Source organism: Nerophis lumbriciformis, linkage group LG01 (assembly GCF_033978685.3).
Source record: "Nerophis lumbriciformis linkage group LG01, RoL_Nlum_v2.1, whole genome shotgun sequence".
NCBI lineage: Eukaryota > Metazoa > Chordata > Actinopteri > Syngnathiformes > Syngnathidae > Nerophis > Nerophis lumbriciformis.
Genome location: NC_084548.2, coordinates 36,458,008 through 36,479,935, shown reverse-complemented (window position 1 = coordinate 36,479,935; position 21,928 = coordinate 36,458,008). Strand labels below are relative to the sequence as shown.

General features: G+C 42.4%; 2 protein-coding genes across 2 annotated transcripts; one reads left to right on the top strand and one right to left on the bottom strand.

Moving 5' to 3' along the window:
* Positions 1-182: 182 nt before the first annotated feature.
* Positions 183-6,448, bottom strand: rab5if (RAB5 interacting factor). Its single transcript, XM_061980619.1, has 4 exons — positions 6,151-6,448; positions 4,571-4,674; positions 4,306-4,435; positions 183-1,233 (listed from the first exon to the last, which is right to left on the bottom strand). The coding sequence occupies exons 1-4, from the start codon at positions 6,256-6,258 to the stop codon at positions 1,192-1,194; spliced, it is 384 nt and encodes a 127-aa protein (XP_061836603.1). The 5' UTR covers positions 6,259-6,448; the 3' UTR covers positions 183-1,191.
* A 2,702-nt stretch (positions 6,449-9,150) lies between these two features.
* zhx3b (zinc fingers and homeoboxes 3b) lies at positions 9,151-21,868 on the top strand. The gene is made up of 7 exons (XM_061980606.1): positions 9,151-9,568; positions 13,897-14,802; positions 14,872-14,958; positions 15,035-16,576; positions 19,728-20,420; positions 20,774-21,023; positions 21,102-21,868. Exons 2-7 carry the CDS (start codon positions 14,062-14,064, stop codon positions 21,110-21,112), a joined length of 3,324 nt encoding a protein of 1,107 aa, XP_061836590.1. The 5' UTR covers positions 9,151-9,568; positions 13,897-14,061; the 3' UTR covers positions 21,113-21,868.
* Positions 21,869-21,928: the final 60 nt, after the last annotated feature.

The window sequence follows — 21,928 nt, the reverse complement described above, 5'->3', positions numbered from 1 at the left end:
AATAACTGTCCATCACTCAATACATATATCCACTAGGGCATTTTATAAATTGTGATTTAAAAATTCTAGCACATACATATATATATATATATATGTATATATATATATATATATATATATTCATATAACTTAGGGGGCAATGAAAACCTGAAACAAAATATATGAATCAACGAGGCAAAACATATTTGAAAATGGAGGCCAAATGAAGCCTATTTAATGAATCCCAAAACATTTGATCAGAAAATACAATCCTTTTAAACACCAGGCAAACAGTATCATTACAACTTTGTAAGAACTCAGAACAAAAGTTCTCAACTATAAAATACTGAGTATTATGTTCCATCAGGCATGACATAACAAAGGTACGTATCGGTACTTTGAGTACACCAATGTTGTCGACATGTTCATTATACAGAAATTACAGGATATCTTAAATTAATTTCAAATTTCAAAACAAGCGGTGAGACTCTGATCTGAAAGCTATGTGTGATGGAACCAATCTTAAAATACATCTACGCTCATTAATAAATGACTCGATTAGATATGCGAACAGGCTAAATTTAGCTTACATCTGTGAACAGTTTTTTCTCACCGCTGCCTTGCCTGGAAAAAAATGCATCCACCTTTAAAACCAGACACACGGTAGCTGATAAAAGAGGTGGCTATTGCCCAAATAATAATTTGGCAATATTTTTATAGACAGGCAACTGACAAATATTAATGTCTATTGTTATTAATACATCTGATTGTTGTTTTTGTGTTAAAAAAAAAAAGCAAAACTGTTGCGGTGTTGCATTAACCTTGGAACTCGACAGACCAGCTCTTCAGTTCAAATCAAGCAGATAAAAGACTGTAGCAAGTCATGAAAAATATGAACTTCTACATAATGCATGTTCTATCAATACATCGACACTAATCAATCTCAATTAACGTATGTGATTAGTGTTTCTTAGACACAATGAAAACAGCTTGAGGAAATGAGAAAGACAAATGGAAAGTTGGGGCCCCTTTAAAACAGAACCAACCAAAAGAAACTGATTTAATTGCGTCCATTCTCAAACAACTATTCCCATGATGCAGTGCACACGGAGGAGGAGTCCGACTGGGTATGTCGCCACCTCTCAAGCCATGGATTCCGTGCGCCTTGACCATTGACACAAATGTTCGTATAAAGTGTCCTGTGGAATCCTTTCAGTCAAAATGTAGGGCTGTGTAAAATATTACCCACACCACCTGGGAAGGACAAACAAATGGCAGGCATGAATAATTCTGCTAAAATCTCTTGAGTTAATTGAATACTCACCAAGAGAACAATACCTACTCTAAGGCTGTACGGTTTTGAGAAAAAACCTACCGTATTTTTCGCACTATAAGGCACACCGGATTATAAGGCGCACCTTCAATGAATGGCATATTTTAAAACGTTGTTCATATATAAGGCGCACCGCATTATAAGGCGCATAGAATAGACGATACAGTAGAGGCTGGGGTTACGTTATGCATCCATTAGATGGAGCTGCGCTAAAGGGAATGTCATCAAAACAAGTCAGATAGGTCAGTCAAACTTTATTAATAGATTACAAACCGCGTTCTGACAACTCTGTTCACTCCCAAAATGAATAAACAACTGTTGTATTATTTTCCCTGAGATAAAGTCAGTGACGTGGTGTTTTGTTTATCTTTTAACAACAGCAAGGTATAACATGTAGTGCAACATTTATATCATAGTGGAGGGGAACTTTTCCCTGATTCAATAAACACGTAAAAAACGGTAAATCAAACGTTAGTGCAATCACAATATAGTAACACTTGAAATAGTGCAGAGCAATAACAATATCAATAACAGAACGTTGCTCAAACGTTAATGTCACACAACACAACACACAAAATAAACATGTAAAGCTCACTTTATGAAGTTATTCCTCATCCACGAATCCCTCAAATTCTTCTTCTTCAGTGTCCGAATTAAACAGTTGGGCAAACACGGCATCCAACATGCCCGGCTCCGTCTCGTCGAAGTCGTCATTAATCGAGTCAGTGTTGCTGCTGTTGTCTAGCAGTTCAGTGATAATGTTAAATTATCTCGCTGCTGCTCTATTCCCGTGTTCTACTGCGTGACTGATCGTCTTAAGTTTAAACTCTGCGTCGTAAGTGTGTCTCTTAATAGGAGCCATTTTGGGGTCTTTACATAAACAAATGGAAATGAAATAGCAAATATCCCAGCATGCACCGCGCGCTTCCTCTTCTTTTACAGGGGAAAATGAAGACGGGGGAAAATGAAGTCGGCGGCTGCTTACCGTAGTTGCGATTGATTGATTGATTGAAACTTTTACCTGTTGGAGGCTCAATATTGGTCCATATATAAGGCGCACCGTCAGCTTTTGACAAAATTGGAGGTTTTTAGGTGCGCCTTATAGTGCGGAAAATATGGTCATTGCAATTTTTCTCTCAAAAACATACATATAAATGCATAAAACTGCAAAAATAACGAGTGAAGGAAGACATGTTGCTTTCAGATTGTTAAAAAACATATTCTTGTCTACACATTCGAACAAAATGCAATAATTTACTCTTTTTTTTTAAGATTTGGGTTTATGCAGACAGACTCAGAGCTTTTGTCTACATCATGCTCTTAAACTGAATAAATAACCGATAAATATACAGTGATTATAATGTAAAATGATCTTAATATATAATATAATGCAAGTGACCATTTAAAAGAATATAAACTTTTAATTCTAGTTACTGTAGAAGTGTTTACCATTGTAATGTAATTGAAATTTAAATAACTTTTAGTTATCCTCAATAAATAAACAAACCCAAAAAAATTTACTTAATATTGAACATCAAATGAGGTTGGGCGTTGTCTTTTTTTGTTGTTGCCATCACGGCATTCGCGCTTGTTCGTCCATGTTGATGGACTTATATTGCCCATCCGATTTAATGCTGAAACATTATCACAACGTGACATTTGGCTTTAAAATCATATTTTTTTTCCTCTTAAATTGTGTTACTTTGCAAAACTTCACTAGCGAGTAGCGAGGCACTCTGTAAGTGATTCCTGTCGGTGTAAAACTGGCAGTCTTGCTCTCCGCATACCAAGAAAAAGACTGTGGATGACTGAGTAAAGGGCTCACTGGGTTCAGTTAATTCTACTGTTAAACAAACGTGCTCAGGTGCTGAGAGCGATGCAAACAGTGAGACATCTTTCTACCAATTGAAGCGAGAGACAAAGGAACGTGAGGCTCAACAATACTGATTGGCCATCATTTCTGTCACTCAAATGCCAGTGATGACAGTTACGTTATCACACTAATTAAAACCTCAATGTCGATTAATCCTGCATCCCTCTCCTACTCCCTAATTTATTTGTCAAATGATGCTATCAAAATATTAGATCCATCCATCGATTTTCTACCGCTTGTAGCTCTCTGGGATTTGTGTAAATTACTTTCCATTTTAAAAAAATCCCTGATTTAATACTATTTAGGAGTTTTTCAGAGAGTCTATGATCCCTAAGCCCGGGCAGATAATACATTTAGCTATAAATTGTCTCAAAAATTATTGCCAATAAAGCATATTATTGTCATCATTTTTTGAAACCAATTGAAGCACTAATTTAATCATAATACATAATAATAATAGTAAACGCAATAAACTTGGATTTTTCATAAGTATTTTTTACCATTGCAATTGGAATGTCAAAAACTTTTGATTATTAAGTTAAAAAACCAATATACATAAAATGGACTCAATCTTTGTTAGCAAAATTTATACTGAAATAAATATTGAATATTTCAAAGCTCAGTTTTGGTACCAGTTGGAAAATCTGTTTTTTTGTTTGTTTTTGTTGTTTTTTTTTGGGGGGGGGGGGGGGGAGAGAGAGAGAGAGAGAGAGGGAGACAGAGAGAGAGAGAGAGAGAGTTAGCCATCACTTTCCAAACACACCTGATGTACTGGATTGTCCGTACATGTTGATAAGTTAAGTTTGCTTGTGTTTGAAACCGAAATATTCCAACACTGGAAATTTGGCTTTGCAATAAGTTTTTTTATCCTCCTAATTTTGTTACTTTGCAATGCTTCTCACCAGCAACAAGCAAGGTTCTGTTACTGTCGGAAGTTAGCAGTCCCGCCTCTACTCACAGAGACAAAGATTGTGGATGACTGACAAGAGGGCTTATACGAATATAGCAATAAATCGATGCTGGCAAAGTTATCCAGTTCAATTTCATTTATCGTTTGATTAATTGACTTTTTGATTATCAGCCCAGGCCTAATAATCCCACAGTAAAAAAATCTTCCCACCAGAAAAAGAGCAAACGATGTCATGAAGCCTTCTTTGGTGAGCTCCCACGTTCCACCATACTCCTCCTCATCGATCTGCTGAAAGCTGCTGAAGTATACGTACAGGACACCCGCATTGATAATGCAGAATCTGAAGAAGCAAATGCAAAAAGGGAATATCAGCCTTTCAGAACAAACGAATGCAACATATAAAGTATGAGGAAATATGTTTAAGTCAGCAGTGACTGAGGTTGGTCGGAAAAGCTGAAGAAGAATGCTTACTTACATGGCTATTCCCAGAAATCCTTTCAGTGGGGCAACCCCCCAAATTACACCAAGGATCACCGCAATGATTTGCCGCAGCCAGTAAATGACATCTAAAAACTCATCCTGCAAAGACAAATAGGATTAAATAAATCACTGCAGCAATGTTACAAATTGATCTAAATAAATACTATGTTGTGTTGATAACAATTGTGTGCAATTCTGTTAGGGTTGCGCTATATAAATGATAGAAATGTGGCCAACAATAGAGATTTGAATACGAATGTCATGGCGTGATAATACATGTTGATGACACGTTTTAGCTGTCCCCCCCAAATTTGACAGCGACAAGCTGTAGGGAACGCTTCCTCAGCGCAATGCAACATCCTCGCCAGGGATATAGCAGCAAACGTCCTTCCACATTGCAAAGCTGCTTCTAAGTCACTAATCCTTGCATCAATGGCAGAAAACCAACTATATTTCTGACAAGTACCATTAACACTGGAGGACGAAGAATAGCCAAACATTCTAAGTGAAGTGAAGTGAAGTGAATTATATTTATATAGCGCTTTTCTCTAGTGACTCAAAGCGCTTTACATAGTAAAACCCAATATCTAAGTTACATTTAAACCAGTGTGGGTGGCACTGGGAGCAGGTGGGTAAAGTGTCTTGCCCAAGGACACAACAGCAGTGACTCGGATGGCGGAAGCGGGAATCTAACCTGCAACCCTCAAGTTGCTGGCACGGCCGCTCTACCAACCAAGCTATGCCGCCCTACTATTCTAAACTACACACCACAAGGAGAAACAAGAAGCCATGCTAACTGGAGCTCTTAAATGTAAACAGATCATTACAAATATTGACGATACCAAGTATAGTATCCAGGGCTGCACTTGGTTAAACTGGGGCCTTAAACAGAATATAATACAACCGGAAATGATGTTACCACATACATCATATTAGCAGCATTTTGTAATCCGTTTTGAAATGGTTCTATTATATGCCAAATAACATATTGTGATGTATTGTTCGCACAAGAGGATGCAATGTATATCGCAATATACCTGGAGATTTTAGGCCATACAGCACAACTTTAAGTGCAATTAATAACTACATGGAATAACATTTTTAATACACAAACATATATGGTCATTTGCATTTGAATTTAAGGGCAGTTAATAACTGTTCATTTTCAATATACTTGGATTATTTTTTAGTTATAACAATGACTAGGAGTAGTGTTGCACACACTATGTGGTGGTAGTTGACCTTAGGTCACAGTTTGGTGTCATGGAACAAAAACTGAGATCCACACTTAAGTTGGAGTCAACAAAACAGTAACTAAAGAATGAATGCACATGGTTTCTTCTTGGCAAAATCATTAAATATAATTTTTTGGCAGTGAAAGGCTGCACATTTATGCAATATTTGTCATGCATGTACAACTATGCCACTAACACTTTAAATCATTCAGATTGGACTGCATTAAAAAAAACTGAACAGTACTAATCTTTAACATGTGCTCTGTGAACCAAGGATAGCAAATCATGTATTGGGGAAGCCAACATAACGGATTGTATATCTAGAGCGCTGCTGACTGACCTTCTCCTCCCAAACTGCATTACTGTTGAACGCTTTGCTCCATGTGGACTGTTTTACACCCCCATTCTGTAGATGATTTTCTTCTTTCCGCTTCACGCTGCTCGTCATTCTCCACGGCTTCCTTTAGACACCAGTGTCGAAAAACAACAACTCAAAAGGACTTAAAAGTAAAGTACCGTGAATTAGTATAGTTGAATAAGGTTAGGTATTTGCGGTGAGGACTGTCCGCTGATCTGACAGATTTCAGAAGCTAGTCTGCAAAGGCCGACTGAGCATGCGCAACGTTGTTTGAACCCGACGAGGAACAGCCAATCAGAGAGTGCGACGTCCCTGCGTTTATGTTGCCAGTAAGGTCAGTAAGATCTACAGCGACACCAGGTGGTCAGTTTTGGTACATGCATAAACAGTCGCGATCAAAAGTTTACATACACTTGTGAAAAATATAATGTCATGGCTGTCTTGAGTTTTCAATAATTTCTACAACTACATTTTTTTTGTGATAGAGTGATTGGAGCACATACTTGTTTATCACAAAAAACATTTATGAAGTTTGGTTCTTTTATAAATTTATTATGGGTCTACTGGAAATGTGACCAAATCTGCTGGGTCAAAAGTATACATACAGCAATGTTAATATTTGGTTACATGTCCCTTGGCAAGTTTCACTGCAATACGGCGCTTTTGGTAGCCATCCACAAGCTTCTGGTTTAATTTTTGACCACTCCTCTTGACAAAATTGGTCCAGTTCAGCTACATTTGTTGATTTTCTGACATGGACTTGTTTCTTCAGCATTGTCCACACGTTTAAGTCAGGACTTTGGGAAGGCCATTCTAAAACCTTAATTCTAGCCTGATTCAGCCATTCCTTTACTACTTTTGCGTGTGTAAAGGAATGGAGAAAAGGTGAGGCCTTTAATCCCAGGAACACCAGACCTACCGTCAAGCATGGTGGTGGTAGTATTATGCTCTGGGCCTGTTTTGCTGCCAATAGAACTGGTGCTTTACAGAGAGTAAATGGGACAATGAAAAAAGAGGATTACCTCCAAATTCTTCAGGACAACCCAAAATCATCAGCCCGGAGGTTGGGTCTTGGGAGCAGTTGGGTGTTCCAACAGGACAATGACCCCAAACACACATCAAAAGTGGTCAAGGAATGGCTAAATCAGGCTAGAATTAAGGTTTTAAAATGGCTTTCCCAAAATCCTGACTTTAACGTGTGGACAATGCTGAAGAACCAAGTCCATGTCAGAAAACCAACAAATTAAGCTGAACTGCACCAATTTTGTCAAGAGGAGTGGTCAAAAATTCAACCAGAAGCTTGTGGATGGCTACCAAAAGCGCCTTATTGCAGTGAAACTTGCCAAGGGACATGTAACCAAATAATAACATTGCTGTATGTATACTCTTGACCGAGCAGATTTGGTCACATTTTCAGTAGACCCATGATAAATTCATAAAAGAACCAAATTCATGAATGTTTTTTGGAACCGACAAGTATGTGCTCCAATCACTCTATCACAAAAAAATTTGAGTTGTAGAAATTATTGGAAACTCAAGACAGCCATGACATTATGTTCTTTACAAGTGTATGTAAACTTTTGATGGCGACTGTACATATACAGTACATGCATTTCTGCAAATATAATACACAATACATATTGTGTGTGTGTGTGTGTGTGTGTGTGTGTGTGTGTGTGTTAAAGTAAAAAGGAAGAAGACCATCTTGAACCTTATTGATCAATAAGACATAATCTGTCATTTATATTCTGCAAGTTATGTGAACCACACTTTATTGATTATCTGTGTGAGCTTTATTTATTCATCCAGTTTTCTGTGTGTTTGTGTTACATTTTGAGAAGAAGTGAACAGTATCATGAAATGCTTCGAAACTGGAAAAAGGGTAGAATTAAATAAACTCTGCTTCTTCCAACTCATTTTTTATTTTTATTTTTTTGTCATAAAGAAATACAATCATGTGTGCTTACGGACTGTATGCCTGCATACTGTATTGATCTATATTGATATATAATGTAGGAACCAGAAATATTAATAACAGAAAGAAACAACCCTTTTGTGCGAATGAGTGTGAATGAGTGTAAATGGGGGAGGGAGGTTTTTTGGGTTGGTGCACTAATTGTAAGTGTATCTTGTTTTTATGTTGATTTAATAAAAATAAAAATAAAAAATAAAAATAAAAATTTTTATTTCTTGTGCGGCCCGGTACCAATCGATCCACGGACCGGTACCGGGCCGCGGCCCGGTGGTTGGGGACCACTGCTCATATGGATCGATTCCACCGATGAAACTTTATTTTATGAGCTAGCGAGCCTTTAAAATAGGGTACAGTCCCTTAATTTATTTTTGTACAATCCATTTTAATCCAGTTTGTTGCTCTCTCTCACATATACCGCAGGTACAGTACAGCCATGGAAACAGAACCTAAGTCCAGCAAAAATGGCTACCCGGTACCATGAATTGATTTACGTGGACCCCGACTTAAACAAGTTGAAAAACTTATTCGGGCGTTACTATTTAGTGGTCATTAGTACGGAATTTGTACTGAACTGTGCAATCTACTAATATAAGTTTCAATCAATCAATCAAAAATGCATTGGGGAATCATGTGCCCTTTGGAACCATATAGGAAAATAAATAACAAAAAAGTGGGATAGTTTGTAGAGTTTATTCAGGGAGGGGGGAAAATATAATACATTGACAGAAATACTGTATTATAGACAAGGAATTACTAAAATAATGTATTGTAATGACCTTGAGTGGATGAGTAAGTAAATGCAGAATATATTTCACAGCCATAAACACTAGGTCAATTCAAGGTAAAATTAATCTGAACTAAAATGAATGTTATTTTTTTTGTTTAGAGTTGAATTACCCGGTAAGCATTTGCTGATGAGCAGTGGGGTTGTTTGGGGAACATGGAGCTATTTGTGAGTGCCTGTCTCTTTAAGGGATGTCACCTGGGGGAGACAGGTGTGTAAATGGCGTAAAAGCAGGGCCGTGTGCCGCTAAGATGCACCAGAAAGTTTGACCCCCCCGGTGTTCGGTGACAAAGCCATGGCGGCTGCTCTCTTGTAGTCGAGCTCTTCGCTCTCACGCCAACTCCACCGTCAGTGACGTAGGCATCACGTGTCCGTCTCTTCCCTCGCTACGTCCGCCGTGTTTTCCTCCCCTTCGCTGGCTGCTTTCACACTGGAACCACTCGAAATAAACAAGCCCAAGCCGAAGGGGGTGGTCGCGGTCGCCAGCAGCCGGGTTCCAGCGTCTTGCCACCGGCCGATGGACCGAGCAGCTCCCACCTTGAAGTTACCATCAATGAGGCGCAGACCGCCCGTCAATTACTGGTTCCGCTGAGCTCCTGTGGTTGAAAACTTTTGCGTGCGTATGTTCCGACCACGGCGAGGTGAGTGTCGCTTCCTGGTCTCCGCTAGCACAAAAGGCCGGTTCACCTTCGCCGAACTTCGCCGCGGCGGAGCGTCCACCTTCGCGGGCTACGGCCAGCTGCACGTCGCCTGCTTAAAATGGCGACAGTCGACTGAGAGGGAGAGAGAGAGAGGGAGAGCGAGAGGGTTGTTCTAGGAACTGAGGGGTGTTTGTCTTTCCTCATTCAAAAGCTTTTCGTTTTATTGTCAAACCCACCAAGTTGTGGGACTCACTCCGCCTGCCTAACTTGAGTAGGAGATGAACACGCATCGTTGAGGCAAATGTTTGACGCAGCTGCGCGCAGGCTGGCTATGACGTTTCCTACTTGGCTTTTTTTTTTTTTTTTTTTTTTTTTTTACCAACACATGCTACTTTTTATATATTATTATTCATACAGTGCACATTGAATTGCAAACACTTAAACATGGGTGAATAATCCTAAATACAATTGTTCTTCCAACTATTGAGTAATTACACTTTTAAAGATTGCATGAATTTACTGAGAAGCCATAAAGTAATGGGTAATAGTTACCAATTAGTTTGCATGTTAGCCTGGTAAAGGCTCATGCAGTGTTATGAGTGTATGTGTGAGACTCTTATGGGGGGGTTAAGATGTCACAGACCTGCATGTAATCCAGCCAGCTCTATCTATGTGTTTACTAGTAGACTAGGTCAAGTTGTTCTGTTGTGAAGGCAGAAAGCGACAAAAGTTAGGTCGACTAAATGCGCTTCAAGCTTGCAGTGTTTGTTCCTTGTTCTGCTGGAAGCCAATGTTTACTCTCTTTGAGAGAAGATTCTTGAATTGCCTTTGCACATTGGTTTGTTTATTGTATTGTCTTCACTCAAGGCCTTGGTACCTCCTTCATAATCATTATGATTATTTGTTCGCATGGATCTACCAAGTTGACATACTCCAAGCCAATATTTCCAAGAGCACACTGATCCCACTCCCCCATCCAGCCATAGTAGGTTCGGGTCAGCAAACGCCTCGGCTTTGCACTGTGTGCTCGGCTGGTTAACAGCTTGTGATGTCAGCCATTTTAGGCTGGACAGAACAGAGCACGATGCTCCGCCATTTTTTCCCTCTCTCTCTCTCTCTCTCTCGCTCTCTCCCTCTCTCTATTCAGCAGCCCAGTTCTGCTTGCTCCAGCAGAGGCCACAGCAATGCAGGCCTTCACAACCCACGCCGCCATCTGCTCTCTGACCTGAGAGTTGCCTCGAGGATGAGCTGACCCTGTAGGAAATTGTCATTGAAGTGTTCTTTGTATTGAGTCCGAGGCATGGGCGATCAAAGAAGATGTTTGGCTGAGTTGAAGTGAATGGTTACAGATAGTTAATTTACTAGTGCCTAAAGGTTCATCATTTACCATCTATAAGATGTTGCGCATGGGTTTTGACACCATACCTGCGGGGCCTTGGTCGCTGCAGGACAAACCCTGAGCAACGAAGAGCAGGAACAGGGCAGTAACCCGGGCACACGTCTGGAAGAGCACTCAGATGTTGAGTCAACAGGAAGAGTCTGCATCATCTCTGCTCAATAACTTTCTTTGGAGACTACACCTAGCAGGGAAACGTCCGAGTGACGTTCTAAAATAGAAGCAAGGCAGGGCCGCTCCAAATACTGCCAACAAACAAACCGCTCTCGAATCAGTGTGTGTGCGTGTGCGTGTGTGTGTGTGTGGTGGGGTTAAGGGGTAGGAGGTGGTTGCTATGGGGACAGTAACACACCAGTGGCGCTGCCGACCTGTCTCCCTCGAATAAACATGCTGCGAGGGGGAGTAACTGTGGTGAGGGAGGGGAAGCAGAATGGGTGAGGGGGCGGGAGGTGAGTATGAGTGACGTAAAAAGCAAGGAAGCATGAAACAGAGTAAACAAGAACCTGAACAGTGTCATCAAGCGTGTCCGCTGCTTGGTGATGGATGTTTTTGTTCACACATAGCACTCGCTATGCAATGGTATGCTATGCAGCTAAGTTTGCAGGGTCCCAACTCCCCAGTATGTATGTGTGCGCGCGAGTGTCTGCTATTATTACCCTATACTCTGCGCAGGATTCACTCGAGGCCGTCACAAAAGTCAGGCCGGGGAGTGAAAGGAGGTTACCTTGTGCAGAGCCACTGACCAGGCGTGGATAATACAGGTTATGAAAGAGCAAGACAAAACACATTTGTTTTTGTATCATCTGTGACTATCACACGCAGGAAAACGAGCCACCTCGCTACCGCCGTAAACAAGCCTCACACACAGGCATGCAGGCAGCCACCCCCGCACACCACATACACGCACTAACGTAAGCATATATGCGCCCTCGCTCGCCCCGCCTCTATCTCTCACAGGAAACCCACACATGCAAATGCTGAGACAAACTGCATCACCACAAAGTGACGTCCAATTTTAAGCCATAGCTTTCATACCGATGAGTCAACAAACGGCCTGAGAGTGTTGTTTGTAGCGTGGCCTGCATTGTGCTTTGTTTTCATCCTCACCTGAATGAGACGTTCAGGCCAGATCTTTTAGGCACACATTTGCAGACTCACTGTTGTGGAATATGAGACACGGCTATATACTGTCATATTTTGTGTTTTAATTCATGTTGGTTGCATGACGATGTTAAAAGCATGTGTGTGCCTTTTACACCGTTGCCGAGGCCGAACTTTAGCCTATGTCCACTGGCTGAGAAGCTTCTTGGGTTGAAACATTCCAGGCTGAGCAAGCAAGGAAGGGGGCGGGGGGCACGGCACGATTGTAGTTTGGAGCAAAAAGGGGGCGTTGAAGAGCGGGGGTGGGCAGGGTGCTGCGGTTGGAGGGGGGTATCGGGAAGGAAAATTCCTCTGAGAAACACCTCCGCGCTTCCTCCACGACAGTTAACACCCCTACTCGCCCTAAAGTGGCCTCCCATCCCCCGCCGTCCTCTCCCGTTAGCTCACGCTTGTCACACCCAACTCAACCACGTAATGGATGGCTGAGACTGTCCACCCATAAGCCTTTGTATCGCTCATGTGATCGCTCTGCCTTGGCAGCATGGTGCCCTCTGATGCAGAACTGAATGGCAGAAGAGCAGGAGGGGTGCACCATAGCTCGAGTCCAGGGCAGTAACTCGGGGTGGGGTTGGAGGGGGGGTGCACAAAGGAACAAGGGGCATCACGTTCCTTCGACAGTCGCGGATCATTCGCGTGTTAACTCTTCACGTTCTTTACTCTGCTACTTTTACAGATAAAGACATGAAAACAGAGAAACTTTTTAGTTTCTAAGACTTAACGCACACCGTTGATGTTTTTTGTGTGATGTCAATAAAAGTGGCACAAATTATAACCCATGTTAGCATAATTTCCATGAGCAAAGAGACCGAGAGATCATGTTTAAGAGTGTAGCACCCATGATGAGTGAGGTTTGATTAACATTTGTAACTTTCTTAGAAATTTTTGGTGTGTCTGTCAGCACCAGAGAGTGAGCCTTTGCCGCTGTTTGGCGAAGAGCAACTCTCTGACTTGGCAGACATTTTGATATGACATACTACTGCATCTTGTGTTAGAAGGGGCGGGACTTTGAGAGGCTTTTGGATTTACCTGTTAAACTCGAGAGCCATTAAGCGTTTGCAAGGTTTGGCTACTCTGTGCATGAGGCATCATGTCTGCGCAGCGCGGCCGTGAAACAGTTGCCCCAGAGCCATCTTTCAATGCTTCATCATTCCCTTCTCCATCTATGGGAGGGAGGGAGTAGTGGTGAACCTCTCACACAGGAAGCTTCGTCATTTGTATGGATACGCCGAGTACGGAGGTGAAATACTGTAAAATGTTCTAATATTCCCACTGATAAGACTTTGATTGGTTTGTCTATTTGTATCTATAAACCACATATAAACTGCTGGATGTTCCCAACTAGTTTGTCACAATATTTGTGAAGGTGTTCAAGCTACACAAGCTTTTTTTTTTTTTTTTTCAAATACCCTTTTTGTGAGGGGGTGTGTCATGAAGGAGGGGAAGTGAGGCATAGCGACGTGGGGGAGGGGGGAAACAAGGGGGTAAGACAGGAGCACTCCCAAAAAGCCTTCAGTTAGTTAAGAAGTGCAGTGGACTAGACTAATTCTCTTTAATCAGTCTTATGGTGTAAAGAAGCCTTTACTTAATCATATTTGGGGGTTTTGTAGGTTTCAGTAAGGCCCTGGAACAAAGGGAGACTGGTTGCCAATATCTTTGTTTTGGTGTTTATAATTAAACTTGGCAAATCATGAAACCAACCAAGCCTATTGAAGAACTTATTGTTGTATTTTTAGCTTATAATTGTAACTGATGAATGTTTTGTCATCTCCAGTTTTGTTCTCCAAGCTGCCATGAGAGCTACAAGTTGACCTACGGACATGCTGTGCGCTCTTCCTCCTTCCACGCCTGGCCTATAGGCTACTAGCAGCGGCCCATCCTCCCAACCACACCCCACTTGCAGCCATTAGAGCACCCCTCCCCGCTGTGTGGCCACACTATGGCCAGCAAAAGGAAGTCCACTATACCTTGCATGATCCCCAGCAAGATCATACACCGATCAGAGGATGTTGAACCGGACATTCCTGTTCTTCAGCGGCAAACAGCGATTTCTGGAAGGGGCACACATAGCCCTGCAGACTTTCCTAAGACAGAGGCAGCTGACACTGTCTTTGATGACATGGGGACCTATATTTGCAAGCCTTGCAACTTTGAAACCTATGACCTTAATTTGTTCTTGGACCATGTGTACGCTGGGCACCCAGAATTCCGTTCAGACCCGAGTTTCCTCTGTGTGAACTGTGGGTTTTCTGCGCTTAAATTTGAGGGCCTGGCTCTGCATAATGCCAGGATTCACCCAAGCACATTTAACAGCCCTCTGCAGCTGAGAAAGAGGGACAAGAGGGTAGTAGTAGAACAGACTATAGTAACTGGGACGGACGAGGGGAAGGATAATGAAATTACCTTCACTAAAACCCCAATCATGAGGATGCTAAAAGGCAAATCGGAGCTTAAACGAATTGTAATGTCCCACGCAGTCTCTGACGATCCTTCCTCTGACCCACACTCCATCTCCAGCCCTAAGGAACCAGAGAGGAAAGAGAATTCGGTTGCAGTGGCCCAGGTGGCCCATCTACCCACAATCATCCACAATGGAACCACTAAGGTCACGCTACCTTCAGCAATCCAGATAGTCAACGGCTCTGGAGCGTTACCTGTGCTCAAAAGCCCCATCACACAGGTAAACTGCACATTGTCTTGCGGTTCTTTTCATTGTTGAACTTAATTGTTTGCTAAATATTTTTTGTAGGTCGTTTCAGTTCATAACAAAAGCCTGCATCAGTCTTCACCCATCACAACTTTCCCAGATGCCTCATCTTCCAAAAATCTCCCTAAGGTAATTATAGTGTTTTTAGCTTCGTTAAAAGTTCAACATGTATCACAGTCTCTCTAAACATCTTGTTCCTATCCAGGTGATGATTCCTCTGAGCAGCATCCCCACCTACAATGCCTCAATGGACTCTTCCTCCTTTTTGAAGACCTCTTTTGGTAAATTCCCATATCCTACAAAGGCAGAACTTTGCTACCTGACTGTGGTCACAAAGTTCCCGGAGGAGCAAATCAAGATCTGGTTCACAGCGCAGAGACTCAAACAAGGGATCAGCTGGTCCCCTGAGGAGATTGAGGAGGCCAGGAGGAAGATGTTCAACACCATCATCCATACTGCATCCACCAGCACACAGAATCAGCCGCAGAGTCGCCCAGGTCCCACTCATCCTACAATCACGTTCCTGGGGGCCACTGGGATTCCTCAAATTCTGCAGGGCTCTCTTGTTAGCCAAGGGGGAGTAATCGTCACGCAGCCCGTGGTGGCTAATGGCATTCAGGTCAGTAGCACCCCTGTGGCACTGGCTGTCACACCCAAGCCCCAGGCAGCAGCCCGGCCCATGATGCAGGCCCGACCTGCTGCAGCCCTAGTAGCCGACAAGGGCACCACCATGATTGTGGGGGCGGTGGCCAGCAGCAGTACAGGGAGCAATGTCATTAGCAGCAGTAAAAGTATCAAGAGTGGGGGAGGGGTTGCTAGCAGCGTCATTAGTAGCAGCAGCCAAGCCAGCATTATCAACCTCACTCTGGGCAGCAATAACCTCGGCAATGCAAAGGTGAGCAACGTCGGCACGAAACACAAAAGTGCTAATGGCAGGGGCAATAGTAACACAAGCAGCCATGCCAATTCTGCTCGTGGAAGCACTGTTGCTAAGAACCCCAATGTCATCAAAACTACCAATATAGGCGTCGTGCAGAGCGAAAATAAAGATGGCAAAAAGCTGACGGACAGCAAGCCTTCAAATGGCAGCAACACAACAGAGAACAATGGACTGAAGAGCAAAGATGTAAAGGGTAATAAAAATGACACCTCGAGCACAAGAGCAGATGATGTGGACCTTGGTGACTCCTTCAAAATGGATGAGGCCTCCTCCCCTTCTTCCAAATCCTCCTCCCCATCTCCAGCCGTGGGCGCCTCCAGCAGCTCCCTGAGCTCCCGCAGCATCAACGCATTCCTGGATCCCACTTTTTTCAAGGGCAAGAAGTCTCAAGAGCAGCTCAACACTCTCAAGGATAGTTTCCTGTGCAACCAGTACCCCGATCAGGAGGAGGTGGAGCGCCTCATCTCTTTGACCGGGCTTACCGTGCGAGAAGTACGCAAGTGGTTCAGTGATCGACGCTACCACCTTCGCAACCTTAAAGGCCCGCGCTCCAGCACAGGTGCTCCCAACAAGTCATCAGCAGGGAGCGGCGCGTCAGGGGGAGGAGACACAGACAGCCCCAGCCCTATGGATCTATCTGAAACCAGCAGCAATGGTGCAAAAACACCCCAGCACAGTTCTGCTCCTCTGAGCCCGACCTCATCAGCACATACTCCCACCTCTCCCACCACTCCCTCACGCAGACTACCCAGATCACCGTCTCCTGATTTCACAGCTGTCCGTTACAAGGAGAGAGAACCCCACCAGGTGAGTGCCACACGTCTTTACATAAAATTATGGTATATTGTCTACTTTCCTTACAGCTTTCCGTTCAATGGTATTGTACATACACTCAGTGTAAACTCACAGGCACAGGGAGCAACACATTCTCCGATTTTCTTTGGTACCCATTTGCATGGCCACTTGTTGCTTTGTGGAATAAGAACTGGGATGTCTTGACGCTTTTTGGGCTATTTGAATGACAAAAACTAAGGAGCTGACAGAAATAAAAGAAGCCACACACAAAGGCGACTACTGTACAGTTTTACCTTGATTATATAAAAAAAAATGTGTTGAACGCTCGCCTCAGCCACAGGTATACACTGTTCCTCTTTCCTAAACTCCACACTGAATTGCAGCACAAGGAGACGACAGGGGTGCCGAAACAAGCTCGCTAGTTAGCATTGTTCGCATCTTCAAGCTAGCTTACATGTTGTCGCCTGCGTTCGCTCTCTCAGCCACAACGTTGACGGGGGCGTGGCTACAGCATAGAGTTGCCAAATGGTTTTCTGAGTTCTTTGCATACATGTTATAGGATTTCACATTATATTTTCAATGATAATAATCTTAGTAAATGATCTACTAAAAATACAAAAACATCTGTGGTAAATTACATTACAAAACACAATAGAAAAATACAATTATAGTCAATATTTCAGAATAATTAGATTTACTGCTTTACATCTTATCATATAAGTGATACTAGTGATTGTTTCCTTGATAAAAATACAAATATTTTGAATGGCTCTTTGAAAGGAAAGGCTCCTCAAAATCCAGCCGTAAATTCCATCTATATAATACACTACATGTAGGAGGAGGGCGAATCGATCCATAAATTGGTGTTGTCAATACCAAGGGTAATATCAGTATTTGATCGATACTAGAGTGATTACATCAATATTTTGATTTGTTGTCGTATTTGTTAATGTTAACAAACTCAGGAGGACTCTAAGAGCAAAAACCAAAGGGTCTAAATAAGAGAGTTGTATGTTGTACTATTTACTTTTTGGTTTGGTTTGAATTCACTTTTAACATTTATGCAGCTACAAGTGACACATCCTATAGTTTTACATATTTACATTTGTCTTTACATGTTCGAAAAGGAGTAGGAAGAAGCCCAATTTATTTAATCTTAACCCTTTTCCATTTCCTGCCCCCATTTTGTAACATAATTTACATCAATGAACACAACAGGTCTCTTAATTTAAGTCAGTTATGATTCACATATGAGATTAATAATATCACATTTTCAATAAAGTTAAAGATTCTTCCTTGTACTTTGAACACTTTTGGTTTGAACAGCTTCTTAAACTGGATCATGTTAGTACTTTGTTTAATTCCACATACTAAGTATTGTACGAGCATACAAATGTTTTAAATAATTTGTTTCTCTATGGTTATAGGTCTCCTCTTTTGTTGAGAAGAATTGTTGTACATTCTTGGGTAGCAAATTATTGTTTGCTTTGTGCATAATTTTTAGGTGTTTGTAAATGCACTAAATCATTGAACTTCAATATTTTTGATTCAATAAATAGTTTGTACGTTCTCTATATACAACTTTTGTTTAATAATGTGTGCTATTGACTTTGTTTTGATCAAACAATTGTATGTAATAAAAGATAATAAGGAACTAGTTTAAACTAGGGCTGGGCGATATGACCTTTTAGTAATATCTCGGTATTTTTAGACCATGTCACGATACACAATATATATCTCGATATTTTGCCTTAGCCTTGAATGAACACTTGATGCATATAATCACAGCAGTATGATGATTCTATGTGTCTACATTAAAACATTCTTGTTATACTTCATTAATATATGCTTATTTTAAACTTTCATGCAGAGAGGGAAATCACAATTAAGTCAATTTAGCAAAACTGTATTTATCAAACAGTTATTAAGCAGTGGCACAAACATTCATGTCATTTCCAAAACAGAAAGTGCAAGATTGTCAGAGACATTTTAAAACAAGCTATTAGTGCACTTTTGTGCATGATGTCCTCAAGATGACATACCAAAACAACACTAAATTAAAGTGCACTTTTTGTGCAGAGCGCCACTACTATAGTTTAAAACAAATAAAGTGCACTTTTGTGCATGATGTCACACAAGATATTTAAATAACTGTCAAATAAAAATGAGCTGCATAATAGGAAATCAAATAGTGTATGTCCTTCACTATGTGGTAGGTTCCTGCGGACGTTATCTCCTTCTGTTGTTGACTATTTGTTTCATACGGTGTTGATGTGGAAATGGTTGCTTCGGCATTTTGTTGGTGTGGCACCGGCCGGAGATGTTGGCATGCGGAGTTTCAAGCACTCTTCATTCTCGAGCGGGTGACTTTTCAAATGATGCTACATTAACAGTGGTGCTACTTTTTGTAGCAACGCTTTTGCCGCACACTTAATCAACATATTCCCGCTTGAAGCCAAACCACCGCCAGACGATGGACCCCGTGCTGTTTTTCTTGGGAATTAATTCTTCCTTTATTTGTTACCAGATTTGCACCTTCTTTCTCTTGTATTACCACCCGCACCACACCGTTAGCATCACAGCTAACATTACCATGTCGCTTCCTCTCTGCTCCGCGGGAGTGTGTGACGTTGCACACGTGACGTATGTAAGAAGGTGCGCTTGTTTTAAGTCTCTGTGAGAAGGAGAGACAAGAAAGAGTGAGAAACGCATGCAGTGTCATGCCCGCAGCTAAGAGCAACTGCGTGAGAATGTATACTCGAATATCACGATATAGTAATTTTCTATATCGCACAGAGACAAACCCGCGGTATATCGAGTATATCGATATATCGCCCAGCCCTAGTTTAAACATTGTGATAATATTGTTGAACTGTCAATAGCAATTACCATAAATAAATTGAAACATATACAGTTAAAACAAGTGATCTGTAATGGTATCGGCCAATCTCACTCATGGATGATCGGTATTGGAATCGGCAGTATAAAACCTTGATCAGAACATCCCTACTTGAAACAATTCACAAACGCGAACTCTGCATAATTTTTTACATGAAAACTTCAACGTGTACTCAAATCTCAATGTACTCGATGGCACTTTAATATCTGTCATGAACTGAGACCTCATTCTGCTCTCTGAGTGACTGTTTGTTGTCTGGTTCAGATAAAGGCGCTGGAGGCCAGCTTCGCCCTGGAGCCTGAGCCCTTAGCAGAAGAAGTAGACCGACTGCGAGGTGAGACCAAGATGACCCGGAGGGAGATCCATAACTGGTTCACTGAGCGGAAGAAGAAAGCTGCAGCAGCTGAGAAAAGGAAAGAAGAAGCACTGCGAGTGCTGAGAAGAACCGAAGAGGAGGCGCAGGTGGAAGTTGAAGGGGAGGAGAGACTAAACGACGATGCTTCTGGAGAACTCAAAGTCAACCCCATTAAGATCAACCTGAAGATGCTGAAGGTGACCGAGGCCAACGGTAAATCGGAGAGTGAGGCGGTGGACTGCCCCAATCTCAGCACCTCCGTTAACCCCGCGCCAAACCTCGCCCCCAAACCGTCACACTCCCCCAAACCCACAGTCCTGCGAGGCAAGAAAACCGCAGAGCAACTGCACCTGCTCAAGCAAGTCTATGCGCGGACGCAATGGCCCAGCGCCGCTCAGTACGATGATCTCCTCTCGGGCACGGGGCTGCCCCGCCCCGACGTGGTGCGCTGGTTTGGGGACTGTCGCTACATGCAGAAGAACAGTCAGCTCAAGTGGCTGGACGCCTACCAGAATCTGGCCCTGCAGGAGGACTTGCAGGAGGAGAACGTGCACGTCCTCCAGGCCCACCTTGATGGCAGAGGAAGCCAGGAGGAGTCCCAGGTACAGACCACAAACAAGATAGCAGTGTTTTAATTGAACAAGCACAGAATATCGGTTACTTGTAGTACGACTAAAACGACGACATCTTTTAAGCTGCCAAGGACGTTTTCATGAGTGTGCAGCGGCCTGGCTTCAGTTTTCAATACATAAAAAACATTTGTTGTATGATGGTCCTCATCAAACTTTGAATGTAGGTGTCAAATCCATATTTAGGCGTTTCCAGTTTTTGTAGTAGAACTCAAGCAAATGTAGACTTTAAAAATGGGTAATTTGTGAATTCTGAGCTTCAATGACTACTTCTTGTTCTTTAGTGCATGTTCATTGCTGAGCTCAGCAGTTTTCCCTTGCTGCAGTTACAGGAACTGGCCAAGGCTACTGGCTTGACGGCAGACCTGGTGCGACACTGGTTCGCCACCAGAACCTCTGTGGCTGAAAGGGAGCAAACCTCAGCAGTGAAGCTCCAGCCGCCATCTTCTGCAGGCTCCTCCCCCTTGGAGCCGCATCCAAGTGGAGGGAGGAATGAGAAAATAGAGCAGTCGCTGTGTGGCGTCGCGAGCCAAGCGGAGGAGGGCGATACGGGCAAGACTGAGCGTCCAACTAAAGGTGCTTTGTGTCTTTTTGTGTAAGAAAATGAAAAGACATGAAACATAAGACTGTCTCTACTATCTTAATCACTTACAGGAGCAGATTGAGGAGGCTTTTTCTTTGCCTTGGTGGTCTTTGAGGAGCTGCAGAAAGGATGACTGGATGGGAATGGGCCTTGGAACCTTACCTCCCCCCTTGAAAGGATAGGTGGATGTGGCCTCACACCCTTTTTGAGCTGGACACACAAACCTTTGGCCCCACCCCTCACTTCCTGTTTGGTCTCCCCCCTCTCCTTCATGCCCTTTCCAATATCCTGCCATCTGCTGTGTTCTGTGTAGAATGTTCAAGTAGAAATGGTGTTTATGGAAGTAAAAAAGGCTAGAGTATAAGTAGCTTCCACAGATTTTGATCAGTTGTGAGGCGAGGGGGGTCAACAGTTGTAGACGAGGCTTGTGGAGTGTGTGGCGCTGCTGATTCACTGTAGTTTTCTGGGTGTTTCCTGAAGCCTTAAAAGTAAAATCATCATCTTGCACTCACTCACTTTGGACTCTGGCGACTGACATGTGAAACGTGCAAGTTGGGCCTCTTAGCATCTTACAAAAACAGAGCACTGATGGATATTTGAGCAAAGTTGCTTTTTTTGGGGGGGGACATTTCCTCCCCATGAACCAATTTATGTCTAACTAGGAGGTGGAGTCTTTGTGCCGTAGCTTCAAGTGCTTCTTGATGTCGAACATTTTTAATGGAACTTTCTTACATATGTTTTGACAGTAAAAGAACAGAACTTTTCCAGAGTTCTCTACTTAGGTTTAATGTATCATTTTTACAGGTGATATTTGCAGAATAAACTGAATGTAATCGTTTGCTCCATGGCTCATTACTAGTAAAAGTCATCACACCCTATGCCTCACATTAGAGCATGT

Coding starts and splice junctions, on each gene's coding strand:
- zhx3b (XM_061980606.1), top strand. CDS start 14,062: ATGGCCAGCAAAAGGAAGTCCACTATACCTTGCATGATCCCCAGCAAG. Junction 14,803..14,871: donor TCAAAAGCCCCATCACACAG/GTAAACTGCACA, acceptor TATTTTTTGTAG/GTCGTTTCAGTTCATAACAA. Junction 20,421..20,773: donor GAAGCCAGGAGGAGTCCCAG/GTACAGACCACA, acceptor CCCTTGCTGCAG/TTACAGGAACTGGCCAAGGC.
- rab5if (XM_061980619.1), bottom strand. CDS start 6,258: ATGACGAGCAGCGTGAAGCGGAAAGAAGAAAATCATCTACAGAATGGG. Junction 4,436..4,570: donor GGATTTCTGGGAATAGCCAT/GTAAGTAAGCAT, acceptor TTGCTTCTTCAG/ATTCTGCATTATCAATGCGG. Junction 1,234..4,305: donor CATCGTTTGCTCTTTTTCTG/GTGGGAAGATTT, acceptor TGTCCTTCCCAG/GTGGTGTGGGTAATATTTTA.